General features: G+C 44.9%; 1 protein-coding gene and 3 long non-coding RNA genes across 18 annotated transcripts in view; 2 read left to right on the top strand and 2 right to left on the bottom strand.

The window, feature by feature from the left end:
- Nucleotides 1–360: 360 nt before the first annotated feature.
- Nucleotides 361–1,990, bottom strand: LOC128776416 (uncharacterized). Its single transcript, XR_008421464.1, has 2 exons — nucleotides 921–1,990; nucleotides 361–884 (listed from the first exon to the last, which is right to left on the bottom strand). It is a non-coding gene; the product is annotated as an uncharacterized LOC128776416 (long non-coding RNA).
- A 2,358-nt stretch (nucleotides 1,991–4,348) lies between these two features.
- LOC128776469 (uncharacterized) overlaps nucleotides 4,349–24,853 on the top strand; it is a 33,579-nt gene continuing 13,074 nt past the window's right edge. The window contains exon 1 of the long non-coding RNA XR_008421515.1: nucleotides 4,349–4,684. This is a non-coding gene — a long non-coding RNA (uncharacterized LOC128776469). The remainder of the gene's footprint in view (nucleotides 4,685–24,853) is intronic.
- Nucleotides 4,567–5,749, bottom strand: LOC109260855 (uncharacterized). The gene is made up of 2 exons (XR_008421504.1): nucleotides 5,643–5,749; nucleotides 4,567–4,905 (listed from the first exon to the last, which is right to left on the bottom strand). It is a non-coding gene; the product is annotated as an uncharacterized LOC109260855 (long non-coding RNA).
- On the top strand, nucleotides 6,585–24,260 carry LOC109260853 (zinc finger protein 14-like). 15 transcript variants are annotated; one of them, XM_053900727.1, is made up of 9 exons: nucleotides 7,502–7,898; nucleotides 8,596–8,759; nucleotides 15,824–16,035; nucleotides 16,824–16,910; nucleotides 17,689–17,855; nucleotides 18,478–18,604; nucleotides 19,311–19,406; nucleotides 19,929–20,011; nucleotides 20,452–24,260. In XM_053900727.1, exons 5-9 carry the CDS (start codon nucleotides 17,718–17,720, stop codon nucleotides 22,573–22,575), a joined length of 2,568 nt encoding a protein of 855 aa, XP_053756702.1. In that variant the 5' UTR covers nucleotides 7,502–7,898; nucleotides 8,596–8,759; nucleotides 15,824–16,035; nucleotides 16,824–16,910; nucleotides 17,689–17,717; the 3' UTR covers nucleotides 22,576–24,260. The 15 variants fall into 15 exon arrangements, with proteins under 15 accessions (XP_053756703.1, XP_019294870.2, XP_019294874.2 ...); XM_053900728.1 differs by lacking the exons at nucleotides 7,502–7,898; nucleotides 8,596–8,759 and adding an exon at nucleotides 6,585–6,727; XM_053900730.1 differs by lacking the exons at nucleotides 7,502–7,898; nucleotides 8,596–8,759 and adding an exon at nucleotides 7,304–7,416.

Consider the following 24,853-nt stretch of genomic DNA (forward strand, 5'->3'; position numbering starts at 1 on the left):
TAAACCCTCACCCTAAGCCCAGTCCAGGTACTGGTCCCCAATGCCCCTCTCCAGACCCTGACCCGCCAAGTGCCACTCTTGGTCTCCACATACTGCTTCCAGTCCCTTCAGCCCCTTTCTCGGTCGCCCTGCAGCCCACTCCCAGCCCCCTCCAGGACCCCCGCCTTGAGAAAGGTGCAGAGATTTCCCATACACCCCCTGCCTCACTCATGCACAGCCTCCCCTGTTATCAACCAGATGGTACATCTGTTGGGTCCATGAACAGTGACACATCATTATCACCCACAGTTCACGGTTTACATTAGAATTCACTCTTGGCATTGTATACTGTATGAGTTTTGACTAATTTAGACTGACATGTACAGAGTAGACATTTTTTATTTTATTAAAATCCGTGTAATCAATTTTTTTCTTACATGGCTTGGTTTTTGCTGTTGTAAATAAAAATATCACCAAACCCAAGGTCATGTAGCTTTTCTTCTGTGGTTTCCTCCAGAATTTTCAGTTTTGCATTTTAAATTTAAGTCTATTGACAACTTTGAATACATTTTTGTGTAGTTTGTAAGGCTGGGAAAAAATGTTCACTTTTTCCCATATGGGTCTTTTGGGGGGGCTCCCATTGTTCCTGTTTGCTCTGTGATGAGGGAGCTTGGGGCAAGCTGAGGGCAAAATACATGCTGGGGCACGCGCACACACACACACACACACACACACACACACACACAGGAATACGTGGTATTCCAAGGACGCTCCTGCCTACCCAAGAACAAAGGAAAAGGGTTTAGGTGCTTGCCATAATGATGTGGGAAACTAAGGCAAATGAAAAATTAAATTCCCTAACTGCCTACAGCCCATTGACAAGTCCTTGGAACCAGCAGAGTGACCTCCCTCTAGGGGCTCAGCTGCCTCCATGACGACACTTTGCTGGGGGCAAAAGAGAACCTTAGCTTAACATGATCCCAACCTCGAGGCTCCTGTAAGTCTATTTTCTTTATCTCAAGTCCCCCAAGATATATGCTGGCAATCATACTCCAAGCGTATGGCCCCCCCATATACATATGAAGGGTCTCATGACTGGGGTTTTATTAAACGGTAACAAATGGCATTTCCCTAGCAACAGCTAGCCCCTCAAGGCCCTGGAAACCTTGCTTCCAATATACCTTAGAGACTTACTCTATCCCTGCCCCCCTCCCAACCTGAGGATATAGAATGAGTTACTCCTCACGACCCCAAACAGCTCTTCCTGCCCATGGGTCCTGTCCCCATGCTTTAACAAAATCGCCTTTTTGCACCAAAGACATCTTCAGGAATTCTTTCTTGGCCATCGGCTCTGGACCACCCCACCATCACCCCAAAACTTCATCGTCTGCATCTAGTTCCTCGCCAAGATCACACACTTCATTGTTTATACTTATGTAAGTCTTGGAATGTGGGTGTGTGAGTTCTTTAGCTTTGTTCCTCAGTCCTATGTTGTGTATTCTAGCACATCCCTTTGCTCACATTTTGATTGGGACTTAGCTGAATCTGTACATCAAATTAGGAAGAATCGTCATTTTAAGAATATTGAGTCTGTGGATCATGAAAAACTAACATCTCCGCATTTCCGTTTTATTTGCGACCTTTCAGCAGGGTTATGATGTTTCTGAATGCAGATTTTTACATATGTCGTTAGGTTCATGCCAAAGGAACTTCAATTTGAAGGTTGCCAAATGGCTATTAAAAATGGCATTTTTAAATGTTCAAATTCCAACTGTTAATTATTAGTGGGTGGGAAAGCAGTTGGCCTCAATAAGCTGACTTTATGCTTTGATTCCTGGTCTGTGAGTGCATTGCAGTCAAAGCCAGGAGCGGCGGGTGCATTTCATTAACATCCACACCCACGAAGACCAGGAGGGGTGCCAGGCAGCACTAAACGGAAGCTCTGAGCCCCTGCGCTGCTCCCTGCGGCCAGCAGGGGGCGCGTGCACTTTGCGCCAGCCGGGGGACCCTGCAGAGCGACCACCGGGGACACGCGCACTGACCGCTATGGGCTGGGCAGGGGCTGCGCCCCGCCTCCTGGAGGCTCCTCTCGGGCAGGGAACGCAGAGCCTCGCTCCAGGGTGTCCCCGCGTGGGCCACTCTCCGCCTTCGCAGTGCCGCTTTAGGGGGACTCGGCGCCGGCGCTCAAAGGACAGCCACCGCGGGAGTCTGCGAGGCCAAAGTGGAACTTCCGGGGCAGTCTGAGCAGGTCCAGATGGACCCCAGCCTCCACCCAGAGGCAACTTTGCCTGAACACGCATTCCTTGCTAGTACACTTTTTCTTTTTAATCCCCTCCTCTGGCCTTTAAAAACCTTTTCCTGTTTCGCTCAGAGAAGCCCCCTCTCCTTGCCTGATGCGATGTGCCCCCACCCACAAACCATTTAACAAAGCCAATTAGATCTTCAAATTGACAGGGTTGGATGCAGTTTTTTTTAGCACACCAAGGGGAAATGGGGCCCCTATGTACATGCTTCCACTGGCTTTTAATGTTTTATCTCCTTATAACTCTATAAAGTACCTGAAAAAAACAGATGTACTAACATATTTGAAATTCCAAAATTTTATTTACACCCCAAACGGAAGTATTCCAGTACCTTACCTTTTTTTCCAAATTCAGAAAGTGTATTTCTAAGTTCTTTTAAAGTTTCACGTACATCTAACAGGCTTCCAAAGACACTTTCTCTCATTTGTTTTAAGCAAGGGGACAGGCCTTCTAATAGCACACAACTTCATATATTGCCAGTTTCTCCTTTGTTCAAAATAATGTATCACACTGATAATTTGCATTTTAAAAACGGTTTTGATTTCAGCTGTGTGCACTTCCTCTTTTGACATTATATGTATTAGTACTTGGTAAAATGTTAATTTGTGAGGAAATTGTTCCGGTAGCATTCAGACTTGGTGCCCCGTGTCTATCTGTGTGTCTACAGGTAGTCTGCTGAAAAGAAATGAGAATATCCCATGTGCTTGCTGAATTAGAAAAAAATGGATTTATACTTTGTACCCTATTTTAAAAGGTTATTCTATTTATATTTATAGAAACGGAAGTTTTAAATACTTGAGATCGTGAGCTGAACACAGATTGGCACAATGATTTTGGGAAGGGGACATAATAACTTCTCCCTTTATCTAGGTTGCCAAAATTGACCATTATCGTATCTCTGGCCAAAAGCAGTTTTATATCAGTATCATGTTGCCAATTAATAATTACCTAACCTAGTCCATTTCCATTTTTTTAAAGCAAAATGATGTAATACAGGTTCAGTGCAAGGTAAAAGGTGAACTAGGAAAACCTCCTGCATGTCGTTACTCTCTACATTGTAGAAGTGTGTTTCTCTTCTAAAGAGTAAACCAGGTCTCTGTAAAATGTTATTTACTCCTATCTCATATTTTATTTAACATGATGGCTGATATTCTGTGTTTAACTTTCCCTCATGTAAAATATTTTAGGTAAGTAATTTAACTTTACATTGCTCAAGACAAAAACACATGACAACCTATGTCCTAACACGGCTTTGCATTTCTTTCTTACCTTGCAAGAAACTGTATAGCTGAAGCAAAAAACAAAAACAAAAAACAAAAAACAAAAAAAAAAACAAAAAAAAACAAAAAAAAAAAGGAGGGGTGTAAAAAGTTTAATGCTAATTTCTGTTGCACCTATATTCATTTTTTTAATGTTTATTTACTTTTGAGAGAGAGAGAAACTGAACATGAGTTGGGGAGGGGTAGAGAGAGAGGAAGACACAGAATCTGAAATAGGCTCCAGACTCTGAGCTGTCAGCACAGAGCTGGACATCGGGCTCAAACTCGGGAACAGCAAGATCATGACCTAGGCTGAAGTCAGACACTTAACCAACTGAGCCACCCAGGCGCCCCACTGTATTCACTTTCCTAATCTAGACTCTGGGAAACTGCGTTGTACAGAATGCGAGAGGAGTTACACTGAGCAGACACGCTACAAACATCCCCCAGTTAGGGTGGGATGTGTAGACTCTTCCTCAGGTACTGGTGACTGCCTGAGAACAGAGGCAGGGAGAAAAGAAATAGTTAGTTGATGTGGAAAACAAAAGCAAAAGGAAATGCAGATAACATCATTTACAGTCATGTTGGGTATGAAACTTCCACTAGGGTTTGTAACTGTCTTTTTTGTTTGTTTGTTTTTTAAGAAAGAGAGCGTGAGCAGGGGACAGGGGCAGAGGGAGAGAGAATCTTAAGCAGGCTCCATGCTCAGCCGAGGCAGGGATCAATCCCATGACCCTGGCATCATGACCTGAGCCAAAATCAAGAGCCAGGCATTCAAACAACTGAGCCACCCAGGCGCCCAGTTTCTAACTGTCTTAATGATTTACAAGAAAAACACCATGTTAACAATAGACCTCCAGGAACCTATAGGCTCAATTTCCTGGAGCCTTAAGGTCACCCTCCCCTCTACAGGATGGAAAACCTTCTAGTAGTCAAGTCTTCATAATCTCAGTGCAGTGCTTTCTGCCCACAGGTTCTGTTCCCATGCTTTAACCAAACCACTTTTTTTTTGCACCAAAAACATCTCAAGAATTCCTTCTTGGCCGTCAGCTTGGAAAGAATTCATTTCAACATCGGTGCCTACCTGCTGCTGCCTGTGCAGAATTTTCTAAGTACGTGTCAGAACCTGGGATGCCATCCCAAGTCATCCTCTAGTGCCTGGGAAACACTGAAAGGATACCCAGGGACCTCCTGGTGGTCCATCAACAGCCCCAGACAAAGAACACAAACCCAGAAGTCCAGACATGAGGGTGGCTGGCAGGAAGTGCAGAAAGGCAGTCAGCACGGAGACAGGGCTGTGGCCTGATGTTTGGTATAGGCAGGGCTTTGGAGACAGGCAGAAATGGATCCTAAGTCCAGCTTCCCTGGAAAACACATGCACAAACCAAAATAAGAATTGTCTCTGAATGACAGATTGTTTTCAGACGAATTTTCATGCCCTATCCTAGTCTGTGAATTTCTATTTTCAGCATTTTGGAAAAATGAACACATATAAATAGTAATCTGGTATTTTTAGAAGAGAGAAGAAAAATGAATATTGCTCCTAGGATATGAATTGGATTATATAAGAAATAAGGATGACAATCTATTCTAGGACCTTATGCTAAACATATAATGTGCCATTTGGAAACCACATCATAAGGAAATAAAACCCATGAGTACTTTTTTTACATTAAGTTTCATAGTTTCCATGCATCACTTGACCTAGTGATGACAAAAACCATGAGCTCTATGAAAGTGAGTTCTTGCTGCCCCTAAGTAACTGTTTCTAATGAATGATGCTAAATAAGGTATAAGTATTATCTAATAAGGTTTCCACGACACATGACACATTATGTGTAACATAAAAACTTTGTCCTGACTGTTGGCCTGTTGGTCTTTCATATCTCACACATGGTACACACTTCATAGATATCACTTCTTGAAAAGAAGCCTCATAAATTTCATATTTGTATTTCCATTCTAAAAATACTGAAACAAGCTCACTGCAGTCGTACCATATGAAAAACACATCTGAAGAAAAAAATGGATATTGTATGTGTGGTACCATAGCAAAAACTGAATACCAAAATAGGATATTCACTCACTCCCTTTCACTTACTCCGTCTTTCCAGGTCCATTAGACAACCTACATCCTGTATTTCAGCTTCTTTTTCCAGTGGGCCACGGGAACAGTGAAAACAGCAGCCAGGGCATTTTGACCCATCAGAGCCACGGGGGAAGGGGGGAGGATCTAAGTCAAGCCAGGAACCACTTTCTGTGGTTACTGTGGACCCCCGCGAACTTCACCTATGCTCTGCCTGACTCTGGAAATATTCTAAGTGGCCATGAGGACCCAAGAGCCACTAGTGTCTGCCTGGAAAGGTGGGAGACGGTGTCTATGCTACTGAATTCCTATCCAGAACTTCCTAGGTTACTTCAGGAGCACGGGAAATGCCACTGCCCCAAATGGGACTCTCAAGGGAAGCTTTCTAGGCCTGCCTGGAAAGGCTGCTGCTGGACTAGAAGCCGCTGAGAAGGTGGTGAGCACACTGAAAAACGACAATAAATTTTATAAGTCCTGGGGGGCGGGGAGGGGCCGGGAACAACTTGTACCATCCCTGAACATTTGTACAAAAAGGACACAGGAAACTTGAAAATACAGTTGGAAACCTTAGCTCACAGCCAGCTCAGTCAAAAGATGACAAGAACGACGGGAAGCTGTTAGACTAGTTCTGTTAATGTAACAAATGATCAATATCCTCACGGAGTGCACATGAATTGGTGTAAAATTACTTAGGACCCAACAATATTTTCAAAATGTAACGAAGGCTGGGAAAGCACGGAGACTTCTAGCATGACCCTCACACAACAAGGTTAAAAGGGAATGCATTTGGGATGTGCCCCCTGCTACCCACCCCACCCCACCCCCGCCCCTCCGCCAGCCCTCCGCTGCTCCCGCTGGGTCGAGCCCGGGCACTCCCGTCCACTAGGACCGTTTCCCGCAGTGCACAGGACCCCCCACGTGGCATCCTCTAGGCTGCTCATTTTACTCACTCTCCCTTCGCGGTCGCCCGGCGTCTCCCTCCCGGTCCTTCTTCCCTCAAGTCGCCGCCCACTCAGCACTCGGCGACCGAACGGATGCCGTCTACGTCCTAGCAGCTCACTTTCCAGTGGGATATCGGGAATGTAGGCACACTCTGGCAGGTACGGCCGGGGGAACAGGTTTGGGGACAGAACAGCACGAGGTGTCACACAACGGGGTCGTCCCCTCCCCCAGCCCGGGGCCCAGGGGCCTCGCCCACAAGGTGACCGCGAATGGAAGGCCTGGCCACGGCAGGGCCTCACTGCAGGAGGAAGAGAATGGCTCGGAGGTGGGTCTGGGAGAGGAATGGGGTCAGGCCAATATCAGGGCCAGGGGCGGAGGCGGCGGCCCCGGCGGTAGCAGGGCGTGGGGGGAACGTGAAGAGCAAGAACCCAGGTCCGAGGGAGGACATGGCGTGGGCGGGGACTAGGGAGGGTGAGCAGAGACCAGGAGGAGACGTCAGCGGAGGGGCGGGGCCGGTCAGGGCGTAACCAGCGTGTCGCGTGATTTAAGAACGGGGGCAAAGACCAGAATGGGCGTCAGCTAAAGGAAGGGGCCATCTTGGGGCGTGGCTAGCGCGGGACAGGGACTAAGGAGGTGAGCAGAGGGAGGGGACAGAGTCGTCCACTGAGGGGCGGGGCTGCTGTAGGACGTAACGAACGTGGGGCGGGGCATAGGGAGGGTGAGCGGGAACGGGACAAAAGCCGAGGGGTAGGGCCGGGGAGGACGTGAGCAGCGTGAGGCGGGGACTAAGGAGGTTGAACAGAGACCAGAAGGGGACCTAAGCGGAGGGGCGGAGCCAATGCAAGAGGTGGGGCAGAGCGAGGAGGGGCCTAAGGGAGGGTTAGGGGGAACGGGGCGTCAGCGGAGGGGCGGAGCCGGTGGGAGGTGTAACCAGTGTGGGGCGCGGCTTAGGGAAGGTGAGCAGAGACCAGGACGGAACGTCAGCTGAAGGACAGGGCCGGCTTGGGGCGTGGCTAGAGCGGGACTGGGCCTAGGGAGGGTGAGCGGATTTTGGGGCCGGGGACGTCCGCGGAGGAGCGGGGTTGGTATAGGACGTCGCGAACGTGGGGAGGGGCCTAGGGAGGGTGAGCGGGAACCGCACAAAAGCCGAGGGGCAGGGCCGGTGTAGGACGTGGCCAGCCATGTGGCGCGGCCTAGGGAGGATGAGCGGGGAGTGGGTGTCAGGCGAGGGGCGGGACGGGCGTAATACGTGGTCACCGTGAGGCGGAGCCTAAGGAAGGTGAGCAGAGCGCCCAGACGTGGAATCAACGACCGGCGGGTCGAGGGAAGGTGAGTGTAGACCGGGAACGACTTGTCACCTGAGGCGGGGAGCCAGACTGGACGTCGCCACGGAGGGGCGGGGCCTAGGAGGACGAGCGGGGGCGGGCCGGTTTGCGGCGCGGGCCACGCCCCCTTCCGCCCCCGCCTTTCCGGTCCCGCTCCTCCTTGCGTCCCACGCGCCAGCGGACTGGCCGCTCTTAGTAGGTTTGGGGGTGCTTGGTGTCTGGGGAGCTGGCTGTTGCTTCCCTAGCTGCCGTGACTGTTTCAGGGAATTCCAGGTGAGACTCAGAGCCCTGGGCCTTTTGCACTGAACGCGCCGATGTGCCCCGGTTAGGGTGACAGGTGTGTGCACAGCCCCATTGGCTGGACACGCCGGGCTGGGGTTGCGGATCTCGCGGGACCCCAGCGGCTGCCCTTGGCGCGCGGGTTAGTTGACCGGGCAGGGCAGGCGGGATCTGTGCTAGTGGCGGAGAGCCGGAGGGATCGGCGGGACGTGGCCCAGAGCAGGGGGTGCTCAGAGGGAGGCTGAGTGTCTGGGACTTGGGGGAGAAGCGTGGGTGCCACCGAAAATCGCTTTGTGTCGTTAGGTCCTCGGTGTTGCAGCTTTACGTTTTCCTGGGGCGACTCCCAGAGCTATCTGAAGATTTTTTTTTTTTTTTTGAGAAGCATGGGATATTCTTTTATTTGTTTTCTTTTATGTATTTAGAGAGAGTGCTAGCGGCGGAGGGGCAGAGGGAGGGACAGAATCCAAGGCAGGCTGCAACCCTGAGCCAAGCCAATACAGCGCTGGATCCCAGACCCTGGGACTATCTGAGTGAAAATCGAGAGTCTGATGCTCAACCGTCTGAGCCACCCACGCCCCCGATAAGTGTGGGATATTGTTTTTTGTGGGGGTTTTTTTGCCTTTAATTTTTTTTGTGCTTATTCATTTTTTGAGAGACGGAGAAAGAGTGCTAGCGGGGGAGGGGCAGAGAGAAAACACAGAATCAGAAGCAAGCTCCTGGCCCCGAAAGCCCCTTGCGGCTCGAACCCACAGATCGTGAGATCAAGACCTGAGCGAAGTCGGACTCAACCGACTGAACCACCCAGGTGCCCCAAGTGTGGGATATTATGATCACTGCTTTTGTTTTCTATTTCTTAATGTTTTATGTCAAGTTGGGACAATGAATGAGGTTTGTAAAATGGATACCATTTGGGAATATGTGGATTTTGCTTTTAATTGATGAAAAATTGATTTTTCAATATCTGGGAACATTTGATAGGGATGTTTCTTGTTTGCCATTGTTAACCTTAAAAACAAAACTGCCAGGGGGCCCCAAACCGGACACCAAGCTGAGCATGGAGACTGCTTGGTTGCTGTCTCTCCCTGTGTCCCTCTTCCCTCCCCTGTGTGAAAGCACGTTCTCTCTCTCTCTCTCTTAAAAAAAAAAAAGTAGAACTGCCTGTTATTTTAGCAACAACAGACGATGGGGGTATTTGGGAATGTGTAAAAGAGAATAGCAATCCGGGACAACAAGCTTTAGAAAAACTGTAGGGAAGCATGGGAACAAGGGAAGGCTTGCTTTTTTAAGGAGAAAAGGGGTAATTTGGGAAGGTTGCTGGGAGCTAAAAGTCCACGGGAGTGAACTGAGAGTTTGAAGTGTGGTGGCTTCTCACTGGCTGAACTGTTGTTCTGGGGGCTGAGGAAAAGGTCTCTTCCTCCTGCTGGAGTTGTTGAGTAGTATCCACGTGCAAGGCCAAGTCCCCAAAGGGTGCAGTCCCTCTTCCTGTTGGGTCTGCAACTGACTGTGTGTTCTAGGGTGTGAAAGTTTTCCCTGCCACATCTCCCCACTCCATTTTAGGGAGGTTTCCTATTACTAAGTTTCACACCATAAACATTAAAAATTAGCTGTCAAATTTCAGTGGCTTCATTTATACCTTTTTTAAAGTTTTATTTATTTATTTTGAGAGCATGAACAGGGAAGGGACAGAGAGAGAGGGAGACAGAAAATCCCAGGCAGGCTCCGCACCGTCAGCACAGACCCAGATATGGTGCTCGAACTCCTGAACTGTGAGATCATGACCTGAACCAAAATCAGGAGTCAGACACTCAACCCACCGAAATCCCAGGTGCCGCAATATACCCTTAATAAACCTTAACATGAAAACGTAAGTTAACATCTCTTTTTTATATTTCCTTTGGAAAATCTAATCCCGGTTGGAATTTGGCAATACCTGATTCCAGCCACTCATGCTGCGTAACTTCTCAAGGATTATTTACAAGAGAAGACATGCTTCTGGCTTTCTTACAACTTTTTTTTAATGGTTTTTCTTTTTAATGTTTATTTATTTTTGAGAGAGAGTGAGCCACAGGGGAGGAACACAGAGAGGGAGACACAGGTCCAAAGTGGGCTCCATGCTGACAGCAGAGAGGCCAAAATGGGGCTCAAACTCATGAAACCTGAGATCGTGACCTGACCCAAAGCACGCTTAACCAACTGAGTTAGCCAGGTGCCCTCTTTCTCAAAACTTCGAGTTGATTTAATATTTGAACTCAAATCACCTCAGAAATTGGAAGATATGTTTCTGTTAGGCAACAGAACAGTAACCACTATGGAGTTCCTATAAAGAAGAGGTCCCAGTACTCCTCCAAGTCTCTGAATCTCCATTCCCCTGAGCTCACCTTACTCCACAAAGACCTTCCTAGCACCTAGACATAACAGCTGTCTCTCAATCATCTTGAGCTTCCATCAAGGAATCTTGCATTTTCTAAGCTTGTTAGAAATCAGAGATACATAAAAATTTACAACATAAGGACTAGGATACCCTGGGAAATCTTTGGGAATTATGTATCAACAGGGAAGAGCCTAGGGATTTGATATTCTCTTATTTTCTGGAATAAAGACTGCTTATGTTCTGTCTGATAAACTAATTTTCTTGTGCTCCTAAGTTAAAGGGTAGTAGGAACCAGGGGCTCCTAGGCGGCTCAGTCGATTGAGCATCTAACTTTGGCTCCGGTCATGATCTCACCGTTCATGGGTTCAAACCCCACGTCAGGCTCTGTGCTGACAGCTTGGACCCTGGAGCCTGTTTCAGGTTCTGTGTATCCCCTCTCTCTCTCTGCCCGTACCCCAGTCCCACTCTCTCTCTCAAAATAAGCACATACATGAAAGATTAAATAATATTAATACTAAAAAGGATAGAAGGAACCAGCACTAGGAAGCCAACTATCTCAGACCCAATTTAAGTATCTCTATCTTATTCCTTTGAGGTCTGTGTCTGCCTTCTCCACTCTGCATCAGATATCACTGTATTGGGATAAATATAAGGAGCTCTGTCTCAGTAATTGTATATTAATGCTTCTATCCATTTTCCTTTCAAAAAAGCTTCCATATTGTCTTTTGTTTTCCTAAAAATTACAAACTGATTCTCATACTTTTTGCCAGCGATGAAAACAGCACAAAACAAATGATATTTAATAAATATTAAAACTTAGCTTTTAGCTGTCACCCAAGGGGTGTTACTATGACTCTCTAACCCAGTGCCTACACCCACTTGCTAATTCACAGTCCTGTTTGGCTTGTCCCACCTCGGGCATTTGCACTTGTCTGTTTTTCTCTGTATGACTCTTCCTCTGATCTCCTCATGAATAATTACCACTATCATTTCTCTACTTTCTCAGAACCACATTCTCTGAACGCATGTTTTTAAAACAACTTCTGTTTTCTAACAACAAATATTTTCAGGATTTATTCAACTATGCCATATTTACAACTGTGCCCCGGGGCCCCTGGGTGGCTAAGCCAGTTAAGTGTCTGACTTCAGCTCAGTTCATGATCTCACAGTCTGTGAGTTCAAACCCCATGTTGGGCTGTATGCTGACCGCTCAGAGCCTGGAGCCTCTTCCAATTTTGTGTCTCCCTCTCTCCCTGCCCGCCCTCTCTCTTTCTCTTTCTTTCACAAATAAATACACATTAAAAAAAAAAAAAAAGAACTGTGCCTACAAGTTAAAGAGGGGAAAATCTTCTATCTGTTTTTGGATTTATTTTCTTATAGAAATCTTTGTAAGTTTTTATTCCTGTATAATTTATCAACATTCTGGGTCTTGAATCCATATGTCTGACCCCACTGCCCCTGCCATTCTGCAGAATGGATGTCGTGTTAGCAGGCATGAAAACTACAGTAATCTTATTGTCCATTTCCATCAGAGCTCTTGGGTGACCAAATGCATTGTCAATGAGCAGTGATATTTTGAAAAGGATTTTTTTTCTGAGCAGTAGGTCTCAACAGTGGGCTTAAAATACTCAGCAAACCACATTGTAATGAGATGCGCTATCATCCAGCCTTTGTTGTCTGTTGATGGAGTTCAGCCAGGGTAGATTTAGTATAATTCTTAAGGGCTCCAGGATTTCAGGATGGTACATGGGCATTGGCTTCAACTTAGTCACCAGCCGCATTAGCTCCTAACAAGAGAGTCAGTCTGTCCTTTGCAGCTTTGAAGCCAGCCACTGACTTCTTTCTGGCTATGAAAGTCCTGGATGGCATCTTCTTCCAACAGAAGGCTTCCAGTAGATTTTCCAACTTAAAAGCTGTTGGTCGGTGCAGTCACCAGCATGAATTGTCTCAGCCAGATCCTCTGGATAACTGGCTGCAGCTTCTGTATCAACACTCACTGCCTCACCTTGCAGTTTTACGTTATGGAGGCGACTTCTTTCCTTACTTCCCACCAACCATCCTCTGCTCGCATCAGATGTTTTTCTGAAGTTTCTTCACCTCCCTCATCCTTCAGAGAATTAATTGAAGAGAGTCAGGGCCTTGCTCTGGATTAGGCTTTGGCTTCAGGGAATGGTGACCTTCTATACAGACCACACAAACCTTCTCCATATCTACAATAGGTCTGTTTCAGTTCACTGTCTTTTTTTTAATGTGTATTTATTTTTGAGATAGAGACAGAGCACGAGCAGAGGAGGGGCAGAGAGAGAGACACACACACACAAAATCCTAAGCAGGCTCCAGACTCTGAGCTGTCAGCACAGAGCCCGACACGGGGCCGGATCCCATGAACCGTGAGATCGTGACCTGAGCCGAAGTCGGACACTTAACCGACTGAGCCACCCAGGCTCCCCTCACTTCACATTCTTATCACCCATGTGTTCACTGGAGTTGCACTTTTAATTCCTTCAAGGACTCTTCCTTTGCATTCACAGCTTGGCTGACTTTTTGGCACAAGACACCTAGCTTTCAGCCTGTCTCTGCTTTCAGCGTGCCTTTCTCACGAAGCTCATTCATTTCTAGCTCTTGATTTAACGTGACAGACCTTGAACACTTAGGAGGCCAGTGTAGGGCTGTCTCATGGAAAAGAGGCCCCAGGAGAGGAGGAGGGGGACAGCTGGTAGGTGGAGCAGTCAGAATACACACAACACTTACTGATTAAGGTAGCCCACACCTATGGGCACAGCTCGTGGCACCCCAAAACAATTGCAATAGTAACATCAAAGATCACTGAGCACAGACCACAGTAACAAATATGATAATGAAAATGTTTTAAATATTGTGAGAATTCCCAAAATGTGACACAGAGATAATGTGAGCAATTGCCCTTGGAAAAATGGCACCGAGCAACATGGCGTTGCCACACACCTTTGTGAAAAGCAGTATCTGTAAAGCACAATACAACAAAGTGTGCCTGCCTGTAGTTAAGACCTGGAGGAGAAAAGGTTCTCTATTCTTCTGGGCCCAGGCCACCACCTTCAGCAGCCCCCTCCTCTTCATCTCCAGGCAAGCAAATGAAATCCTAGAGCAGACCCTTCCTCTTCTCCAAGTCAGATTTAGTTGACATGCTACCGACTGCCATGCTCTACACGCACAAAATATGATAGGTTCCATGAATAAATTATACCTTCAATGTTCATTTCCCCATACATAGGATGTGTTTCAACTATTTTTGAATAATACGAAAAAGTATATATGTCTTAGGATCTGTCTTCATATATAAAAGAATAAATTACTTGTGAAGGAAAATCAGGCAATGTATTTTCATTTCAGGCACAGGCATTTGGTTCCCAAAAGAACAGTTTGTCCTTTTTTTCTTCTTAATGTGTTTGTATCAAATATAAAAGTGAACCTATAGTAACTCTCAAAAGGGAGCATAATTTTTACAGCGGGAATTTAAGGTAATCAGGTTCTCGTTTCCCTGGTTCTCGGACACGTTCCTGTCTTGCCAGCCTCGTCACACTGCACCATCCTTGAGGCAATGAGGGCTTCTGCTCATCAGAAAGGAGTGTCTGCAGTAGGAGACTGTGGACCAGGCTTGTGCCACACAGAGAGTGGAGCTCTATTAGAGAGTAAAAAGGATACGTGGTCAGATCCTGCGTTGTTTAAGGGCTCATTTAGAAGAGATCATTTAAAGAAATTTTTAAAAAACAAGAAAACTTTGTGTACAGAATCTCAAAGGATATATCTTTTAGGAAAACTTGTAGTAGAAAATACAGATGTTTTAGTCAGTTTCCTAAAAACTTATTTGAGCAAAGCCTTAGGACTCCCCATGGAGGTAGGCAGGAGCACTATTAGAGACTTTCCCCCCTCCCCTGGTAACAGAACTTGTGTAAAATTGCTGAGAGAAGCCAAACCATTTGTGTCCCAGGGGCTGAGAGCAAACTACAGTCAGCTGAGTTGGGTGGACTGGACGGGGAGGCAGGCTAGTGGATTTCTGAAGATGATGGCAGGTCTCAAGGTCCTACTTGTAAGGCCAGTGAGAAAGCAGGGAAGAAGTTAAAGCTGGAGAGTGTTAGGAATGAAATGTGTGCTTGTAAGTGATATTAGCCCCACCCAGCAGCCTCTGGAGAGGGGAGTGGTTGCTGGAGGTTGAGCTCTAGAAACACTCTTGAACACTGGAGACCAACCTGCAGGCTGGTGAGAGCTTCCATCTGCTGGAGGGTAATCCTGCCCACCTCCATGGGGACTGATGGATCCTGCCCTGGGGACCCTTCTGGACCTCACCCGTGTACCTCTTCATCTGACTGTTCATCCTTGTAATAAACCAGTAAAACTGAGTAAAGTGTTCTCCTAAATTCTAGGAGTCATTCTAGAAAATTGCCAAGCCTAATTTGAGGGATTGTGGGAACCCTTGAATCCACAATGCTCTCGGCAGAGAATGTGGGCGGTCTGGGCACTACATTTATGGTTGGCATCTGAAGTAGAGGAAGTCTCATGGGGCTAAGACTTTGAACTTGTGGGATCTGATGCTGACTCCAGGAAGATGGTGTCAGAATGAACTGAATCCTTGGACACCCAGGCAATGTCAGAACATTAGTTGTTGAGGTGAAGAAAACTATTTATACGAATTTTTAGATTTTGAGCAATCCATGACTGTTGTCTGTCACAGGGTGTTGGTCGGTAAGTGGGTGGAAGAAATGGACGTATAAGGGAGGTAAGAAGGCAGAACTAACAAAACGGGCTTTTTTGTCTCAGATGTTATTGAGCACGAGCCATGTAACCAGGCATTGGGATAGGTCCCGTGTATGCAGTTGGAATAAAGTTGCTTTTTTTTTTTTTTTTTTTTTTGGTCCTGCATGCATGCAGAAAAGAGTGCATGGGGATTGAGGTGGGCAGTAAAAGGGATGGAATTAGGGGCTGATAGACTTTAAGTGGTGTCAGTGGATGAGCTGGAAAGAGAGAGGCTCTGATTGCTGGAGGGATCTCCGGTTCTTCATCTGACAGGGCATTCCTGGTAAGACCTGGCAAGGGGCTATACCTCTTAAGAGGACCATGTTTAGAAATCTGAGTTTGGGAAACAGAACACAACTGAAATCCTAGCTGTATCATTCCTTAGCCATGAACTTTCCTCATCTTGCTAAAGTTTCCTGAAACTGTGTCACGTGTCCATGTCATTCTGGGCTGCAATAATAAAATACCACACATTGGTGGCTTAAACAACCGACATTTGTTTTTCACAGTTCTGGAGCCTGGGAACTCCCAAGACCAAGGTGTCAGCAGATTCAGTATCCTTGCTGTGCCTGCCTTCTCACTGGGTCCTAACTTGGTAGAGAGAGAGAGAGAGAGAGAGCTGTGGTGTGTTCCTCTAAGAATTACTCCAGTCCCTTCATCGGGGACCTCCTCTCAAGACCTCATCTAAACCTAATTACCTCTCAGAACGCCCCACCTCCAGGTACCATCACATGGGGAGTTAGGGCTTTGACATACGGAATTGGGTGAGGCTGGAGGGGACACTGCCATCCGGTCCATAACAGTGACTGTACTGAAAACAGCAGGATCTATTCTGAGGATTAGTTAAGTGAATGTTCTTAAGTTTCCAAGCAGAGAGTCCTATTGTTAAACTTTGAATTTGTCTTCCTTATTTTTTGGACTCCAGGTGTAAGGAGGTGAGTTTTGTCTACTTTTGTTTGTGATACAATATCATTTTTCCGTGAAATACATTTAAGTACAAACAAAATTTTGGTAAGAATTCAGACTTTACCAATGTTTAAATATACGATTTATGAAATGCTGGGGTCTCATTTGTGGTGATGACTGATATACGACAATATTCCAGTGACAACTTTACTAAAATGTCAGATTGAACAAATATATTCCCTCATAAAACAAAACCTCTGCATTGTACGTTTTCTAAGTCAGGCACTTTTAGGTTTGGGGTTCAGGGAGGGAATTAAATATCCCTATGAAAAGTTGGCAGTTAACTTAGAAATAATGATTTTCATTGCCTTGTCTGAAAATAAAAAAGAATATTCCTATCTTATTGACGAGCAGCAGTAGCCAAAGCCTTGTCACTTCTGACCCAAGCAGAAGTGAGAGCTCCCGCAATTGTCTCAGGGCATGTGGCGTGTTCTTGTAGGGGGAGCTGGGGGGTTGCATGCAGGCACATCAGGGATTCACGACCAGGGGGTCTGGGCATTGTGGGTAAGACTGGAGTCTCTTGGCTTCTCTCTCCTTGCCCAGCTTTTCCTGCATACGGTTTGCATTCTCTGTGAGTGGAAATCCGGAGGAAGAGACGTGGTGGCCGAACCCTTGATGATGCAACTGCAGGTGGGTGGATATGCGATCCTTCTCCTGAATGATGCCTCTGTTGCCTGTGGCTGGGAAGGCTTCTCTTGGCCCAAGTCTTCGAAGTGCATCCAGGCAGTTTTCAAGGGTCTGGGTTCTAGTTCATTGTTGCCAGGACGTGCAGATACTTTTTGTTGGTCAGGGATGGATCAGGAAGAAGTCTCCTTTCCAGCATTTACACCACTGCATCTCATGCTCCTTAAGGATGTCCTTGCAGAAAAGAAATATGCAGAGTTTTCCTTCCTCATGCAGTGTATGGGCTTGGTTGGGGGGTGATTTACCCGTGGGCCATGGTAGTGGCTGCGGTGACCTCGGCACGTGGTGACAGGTGCTAGAGATGAGCAGGACCAGCAGTTTACGCTCCACTGAGGAGGCGGGCCTTTGAGCAGGTCAGCTCTGCAGTTTTCCAGAGAGTACAAGAAACTTTTGTGTGAGAGAGGAAATCAGCCATCATTTCTTTTCCCCTCAGTTTTAAGCTTACTAAAGGTTTGGTAACATACACTTGACTAATCTGGAAACTTCCAAAGATGACTAAATCCTCTTTACTACCCTTGTCCCTTTTCACCCATTTTCCCCGTTATAATTAAACTTTTTAAAATTGGAAATCTGAAAACAGTGCCTAGGGAGTATTTTTCAAAAAATTAACTCTGTATTTGGCAGAATGTGGATAAAACTAGAGTCAAATTTAGAATCCTGTTGCAATTTTAGAAGGATTAGAGAGGCTACAAGTAATCGAGAGGATTCTATTGCCTTTCAACAGAAAAAACAGGATTACCATACGGAGGATTGATGCAGTCATCATTGTTGTTAAGAATGGAGAGCTCACTGCAGGAGAGATCACTGTGGGGCCATCCTTCGGACGAGCCATCTCAGGAGCCCCTAACCGGCCCGCAGGACCTGTCTGCCCTGATACCTTATAAAGAACAAGTGAGTTTTTAAGATGAGAGGTGTGACTTGTTGACCCCAAATTCTGCATGAGAGTTGTTCATCCTGCAGAATGCTGGGCATTGCTTCATAGGTGTCTACCTTTAATGTTAATATACCTACACTTGTATGTATGAAGTGTTTGCTGTAAAAGACGCATCTGCACATTAGCTCATTGGAACTCTCAGTACCACGATTCATATATATGTGTATATATATATATTTTTTCTTTTTTAAGTAATTTCTACAGCAAGCATGGGGCTTAAACTCATGATCGTGAGGCCAAGAGTCACATGCTCTTCCAACTGAGCCAGCCAGGCACTTCTCAATAGTACTATTTAACCTAGGTTATAATTACCACCCAGAAAGTCAAAATTGCCAGCTTATTAGAATGTTGCCAGGTTATTTCCTATTGAGATTCCTTTATGATGAAGTAATTGTGTGTTTTTTTAATGTGTCTGAAAGGCAAAAAGCAGATCAGCATGGGAGAATATTTGATATGAATCACAAATGGAATGAGGTTTCTATACATACAGTTCCTCACTCTGCTATCACTATCATGTTGACAGCTGTCCCCTAGGGATTGTTCAGCCTGGCCCTACTGAAACAATATCTGATATTTTAGGAATCTGTGACCCTCAAAGATATAGCTGTAGACTTTACCCAGGAAGAGTGGGCCCTGATGGACACATCCCAGAGAACGCTGTACAGAGATGTGATGCTGGAGAACATTAGTCATCTGGTCTCTGTGGGTGAGTCTGTCGCCATCTATTCATTCTTCCATCCATCCATCTTTTTGTTTATTAACCTTGTATCCAGGAGAGCTTCCACATATTCTAATATAGCTGTCTGCCCTAATTCATATACTTTTGTAGCATTTCTGAATACTAGATGGAATTTGTAACTTTCTTTACTTTCATCATGTGTGTTACATGATAATTTGAATACAGACTTCCTGGCCACAAGTGTGTATCTACTGCACTTTCTCCAAGACCCAGAACAATGCTGGGAATACAGTGCATATTTTTTGAATGAATAAACATCCTAAATATTTTTCTGTCCTAAGCAGTGTGGGAATGGTGAGCACGGTAGAAAATATAACATCTTGTATCACTTTCCACATAAAACTCCACAGAATATTCTGGTGGAGCTTATGTGTATTGTATCCCTTTGAAAATAGTAATCCCCTTGTGAGAACATTTAATTCCTTCTGGATGCAAACACTAAGCCTTCTGCTCTCTCTCAGCTTGGGCAGGAGCATCAGCAACCAGAGATCATACTGTCTTTGGGTGCAGTGTCAGGCTGAGAGCCTTTATCAGTGTTTTTAGTGTTCAAGGTGTTATTCTCTGGGCTGTTCTTCCACACTCATGTTCTTCCTCAGCTGCCTGTACAGTAGAATATCAGGTGCTGTTCTCGACACGGAACTGCAAATTCACACACCATTCTCCATTGATATAGGGTGTCATTTCTTCAGATCAGATGTGATCTCCCCGTGGGAGCAAAGAGGGGAGCTGTGGAGGGAAGAAAGAGGACCTCCCCAAGGCTGGAGTCCAGGTGAGCTGCAGACATGCGCTCAGTGTGAGAAGGCTAGTGAGTAAGCAGGGTCTTATTGATGTCAGTGCAGATTTCCTTGAGTGAACGACAGCTTCAGAAACTGTGAGTGGCCAGTGAGACAGCATTCCTCAGATTGTGTTATTATTTCTCCCACATCAGTTTCTCTTCATATACCTGTACTTAACATTTCACCTCAGGCAAGCAATGTTCCTGTCCTCGTTGGAGGTGAAATTTCACATTGTGTTCTGTGTCATGATTTCTAGTGTCCTTCTTTTAGGATTTCCACTCTGATATTCTCTGCAACAGCCCATCATTATTTTATTTTTCTTTCACTTAAACATTGAGTTTTGTTCTAACTGATACTGTTCTAAAATGTGTGTCTATTCACCAGTATTTTCCTCAATTTCACATTATTTGGTCATGTGTGCTTACCTGGTCTTGTGAGCTTGTCAACACTTTAATTCCCCTAGTCTACTCAAGGTGTTTCTCAGGTTTATTTCTTTTTTTCCTCGATTATTTTAGGCATGAAAAAAAGCCATAACAAGCAAGAAATAATATCTATGCAAGATATCTACCTGAAGGACCCACCTAACTGCTGGACAATAGTAAGTGTCATGAGGAGGAACCTTGCCTATTCATGTTCAAAGACCTGGGTGGAGCCTAAGTCATCAGTTGTAGAATCACATAACAATTAGTATAAGTACCTTCTCACAGAATGTGATTGACAATTTAAATCTGGGGAAGAAATTAGCCTGGATTTAAGCTATAATTGTTCTGAGAAATGGATAATTGCGTAACCATGGTTTATTGGCATGACACATAATGATATCTTCAAAAACACTCAGCCCTCCAATAAAGATGCTACCAAGGGTAAAAATGTTTGTGCATGTCAGTGATGAACACCCCGTGTGCATGTAAGTGATCTGGGGAAGGTTTTAGTTGGAGATTACCACTGAATGGCCAGCCTGGAATTCGTAGGTAGAGAACTGGGTGTATTCATGTTTGGGAGAAGTCCTATAACAGTCTCTCCTCTCTTTCCCAACAGCAGAAACGTCATGCAGGAGAAGACCTCTCTGTATATAGTGGGTATGAAGTTTTCATTCACACCTACACATTGACACAACATGTCTTAACTCACACTAGACAGAAACTCTATAGATGCAATGAATGTGGAAAACACTTCACCCGAAACGCCAACCTTCATACCCATAAAATAAGTCACACAGGAGAGAATCCATTTGCTTGTAATCAGTGTGGGAGGCGCTTCAGGTATTTTTCATCTTTAACTAGACATAAGCGAATTCATACTGGAGAGAAGCCTTATGAATGTCATCTATGTGGGAAAGCCTTTGTTCGTAGTTCCCTTAAACAACATCAGAGAATTCACACTGGCGAGAAACCATATACATGTCCTCTATGTGGAAAAGGCTTCGTTACAAGGTCTAATCTTCGAGAACATGAGAGAACTCACAGTGGAGAGAAACCATATAAATGTCATCTATGTGGAAAAGCTTTTGTTCAAAGCTCTTGTCTTAGAAAACATGAGAGAACTCATACTGGAGAGAAACCATATAAATGTCACCTATGTGGAAAATCCTTTGTTCAAAGTTCTTGTCTTAGAAAACACGAGAAAACTCACACTGGAGAGAAACCATATAAATGTCATCAGTGTGGAAAAGCCTTTGTTACAAGCTCTGATCTTGGAAAACACGAGAAAACTCACACTGGAGGGGAATCATATACAGGTTATCTGTTTGGAAAATCTTTTGTTCAAAGCTCTTGTCTTAGAAAACACGAGGAAACTCAGCCTGGTGAGAAACCATGTACGTGTCATCAGTGTGGGAAAGCCTTTGTTACGAGCTCTGATCTTAGAAAACACGAGAAAACTCACACTGGAGGGGAATCCTATACATGTCATCTATGTGGAAAAGCCTGTGTTGAATGCTCTTGTCTTAGAAAACACGAGAAAACTCTCCCTGACGAGAAACCATATACATGTCATCAGTGTGGAAAAGCATTTGTTACAAGCTCTAATCTTAGAAAACATGAGAAAACTCACACTGGAGAGAAACCATATACATGTCATCTTTGTGGAAAAGCCTTTACTCAAAGCTCTAATCTTCGGGAACATGAGAGAACTCACACCGGTGAGAAACCATATATATGTCATCTATGTGGAAAAGCCTTTGTTCAAAGCTCTTGTCTTAGAAAACATGAGAAAACTCACACTGGGGAGAAACCATATACATGTCACCTATGTGGAAAAGGCTTTGTCACAAGATCGAATCTTCGACAACATGAGAGAATTCACACTGGAGAGAAACCGTATAAATGTCACCTGTGTGGGAAAGCCTTTCTTCAAAGCTGTAATCTTCGAGAACATGAGAGAACTCACAGTGGAGAAAAACCTTATACATGTCATCTATGTGGAAAAGACTTTGTTCAAAGCTCTTATCTCCGAGAACATGAGAGAACGCACACTGGTGAGGAACCATATACATGTCATCTATGTGGAAAAGCATTTGTTACAAGCTCTAATCTTAGAAAACATGAGAAAACTCACACTGGTGAGAAGCCATTTACATGTCATCTATGTGGAAAAGGCTTCGTTATAAGGTCCAGTCTTCGAGAACATGAAAGAATCCACACTGGGGAGAAACCATATACCTGTCATCTATGTGGAAAAGCCTTTCTTCAAAACTCTTACCTTCGAGAACATGAGAGAACTCACACCGGTGAGAAACCATATAAATGTCTTCTATGTGGAAAAGCCTTTGTTCGACGGTCTTGTCTTAAAAGACACGAGAAAACTCACACTGGAGAGAAACCATATACATGTCATCAGTGTGGAAAAGCCTTTGTTACAAGCTCTCATCTTAGAAAACACGAGAAAACTCACACTGGCAAGAAACCATATATATGTCATCTATGTGGAAAAGGCTTTGTTACAACGTCTGATCTTCTAGAACATGAAAGAATTCACATTGGAGAGAAACCATATGCATGTCATCTATGTGGAAAAGCATTTGTTACAAGCTCTGATCTGAGAGACCATGAGGGAACTCACACTGCAGAGAAACCATATACATGTCTTCTATGTGGAAAAGCCTTTGTTACAAACTCTGATCTTAGAGACCATGAGGGAACTCACTCTAATTCTAGTGAATGAACATGGAAGTGCCTTCAGCCACAGCGCTAATGTGAAACCAACCAGAGGACTCAGGTGGGGGAAGTTCCATGGTCATATTCATTATGGAAATGCCTTCATTTTTAACTTCTCCTTACACAACGTGAGTGAACTGCATTTGGAGGAACCCTATATTCACAAAGGGGAAGAGACATTAGCTGGCCTCTGGTCATAGGGTGCACAAGAAAATCCAGTGAATAACAGTCTAATCTCCTTAAATGGGAAATGACAAGAAAATCTTTACAGAAAGAGGTCACTGTAGGAGAATAACAGAAAAATTAATGCTGGAGAAGTTATTCATTGTTACATGCATGGAAAAAAACTTGACTAGTAGAAAAACCATTGTAGGCATGTGAAGTTTCACACTCTGTATAATAGTGAACGAATGGCAGCCTAAGTGATTTTTAATTCCTTAGTCAACATGTAGTTTCTCACACTGTACATATAGCATTGCTAAAATCAGATAAAAGGTTAGACTTTGCATTAGAAATCCCTGACTAGGAAAAACATTTATCAAGAAAGTCTTAACACACAATTTAGATATTAATTTATAATTTTGCCTAATGGCCTATCATAAAAATATAAGAAAGGTAGGATTGTGACATCATCTGGGAATTCTAAATTCAGAATTTTGTAACTTTTGTTTTTTAGAATAGTTCTTGGAACTGCATATGAAGCAAAGTTGTTGCTGAAAAATCCATTGTGTTGGTCAGGGCCTATTTTTCATGCATCAATAGTAGTTATGATGACTGGATTCAACTAGAAAGTGTCTTTGAATATTAACCGAAAAACAACACAAGATGATGCGTCATGACTACATATTGTTAACCATGTATGTGGGTCGTAGTGATGAACTAAAGATTGTTACATAGATAACTTGTGACTGAATTCTGTATAAATTTTCATTTTAAAATGCCATTATTGAGGGACATCTGGGTGGCTCAGTCGGTTAAGCATTCGACTTTGATTCAGGTCATGATCTCACAGCTGAATTCGAGCCCCACGTTTGGGCTCTGTGCTGACAGCTCAGAGCCTGGAGCCTGCTTGAGATTCTGTCTCATTCTTTCTCTGCCCCTCCCCCACTGTCTCTCAAAAATAAACAAATGTAAAGATTAAAAAGAATAAAATGCCATTATTGAGACAAAGAAGGGTATTACCTAACAATAAGGGGTCCATTCAACAATAGGATATAGTGTGTAAATATTTATTCACTCAACATAGGAGCACCTACATGTATAAAACAAATATGAACAGATGTTAAGGGAGAGAGAGTTATGTAATAGACGGGGGGCGTTAATACACCCTTCCAACAATGAATGAAACATTCAGACAAAATCAGAAAACATCAACCGTAAGTGACACGTTAGATGAGATGGACTTCAGAGAGGTACACTGCACACGCATACTTCATCCAAAAGCAGCAGAAAAACACTCTTTGCAAGTGCCCGTGAGATATTCTCCAGAATTGGTCATAGTTACTGCCTGTTAGTACCAGTGGGTATTTTCTTCCTATTTTATCCAAGCCATGTAATTGCCCCTCTTCCTCTCCTGAAAACCCCTTGCTTTCACCCCACAGATGGGACACTTTTCTGGTTACTGCTGGAATTGGTGCTCCCCAAACTGCAATTCTTTAATCCCAAATAAACACTTACCTGCCTTTCATTGTAGCTCGTTTTCAGGTTGGCAGAGGGGACAAGAAATGTTTCTTTTCCTTTCTTGGCCAGGCACTATCTGGGAGAGATGACTTTGGAAGGAAGTCTTACTCTATTCTGGCTCTCCCAGTTTTCAGGATCCCACCCGCAGCTCCAGAGTGAGTGTGCTCACTCTGCCACTGCCTCAAAAGGTGCCACCATAGACCACCAAACTATTGAAGGAAAATAATTGTTAAGATCTTTTAATATTTATTTTTGAGGGAGGGAGAGAATCCTAGCCGGCTCTGCCATGTCCTCACAAAGCCCATTTTGGGGCCTGAGCCCATTAACCATGAGATCAGGACGTGAGGTGAATTCAGATGCTCAGTGGACTGTGCCCACCCAGGTGCCCCGAAGAAAAATAATTTTCCTTTAACCCTTCTAGGTTCTTGGCTTTGACGTCCCACCCCAGCTGGGGTGCCAGACAACACTAAACGGGAGGCTCTGAGCCCCTGCGCTGCTCCCGGCGGCCAGCAGGTGGCGCGCAAACCTGCCCTTTCTGGGGGGAGAGGGGCGCGTGAGCTTTCCACCATGGTTGGGGGGGGGGGGGACGGGGGAGACCCTCGCAC

Source organism: Panthera pardus, unplaced genomic scaffold (genome assembly GCF_024362965.1).
Source record: "Panthera pardus isolate Hobbes unplaced genomic scaffold, ASM2436296v1 HiC_scaffold_13, whole genome shotgun sequence".
Taxonomy (NCBI): domain Eukaryota; kingdom Metazoa; phylum Chordata; class Mammalia; order Carnivora; family Felidae; genus Panthera; species Panthera pardus.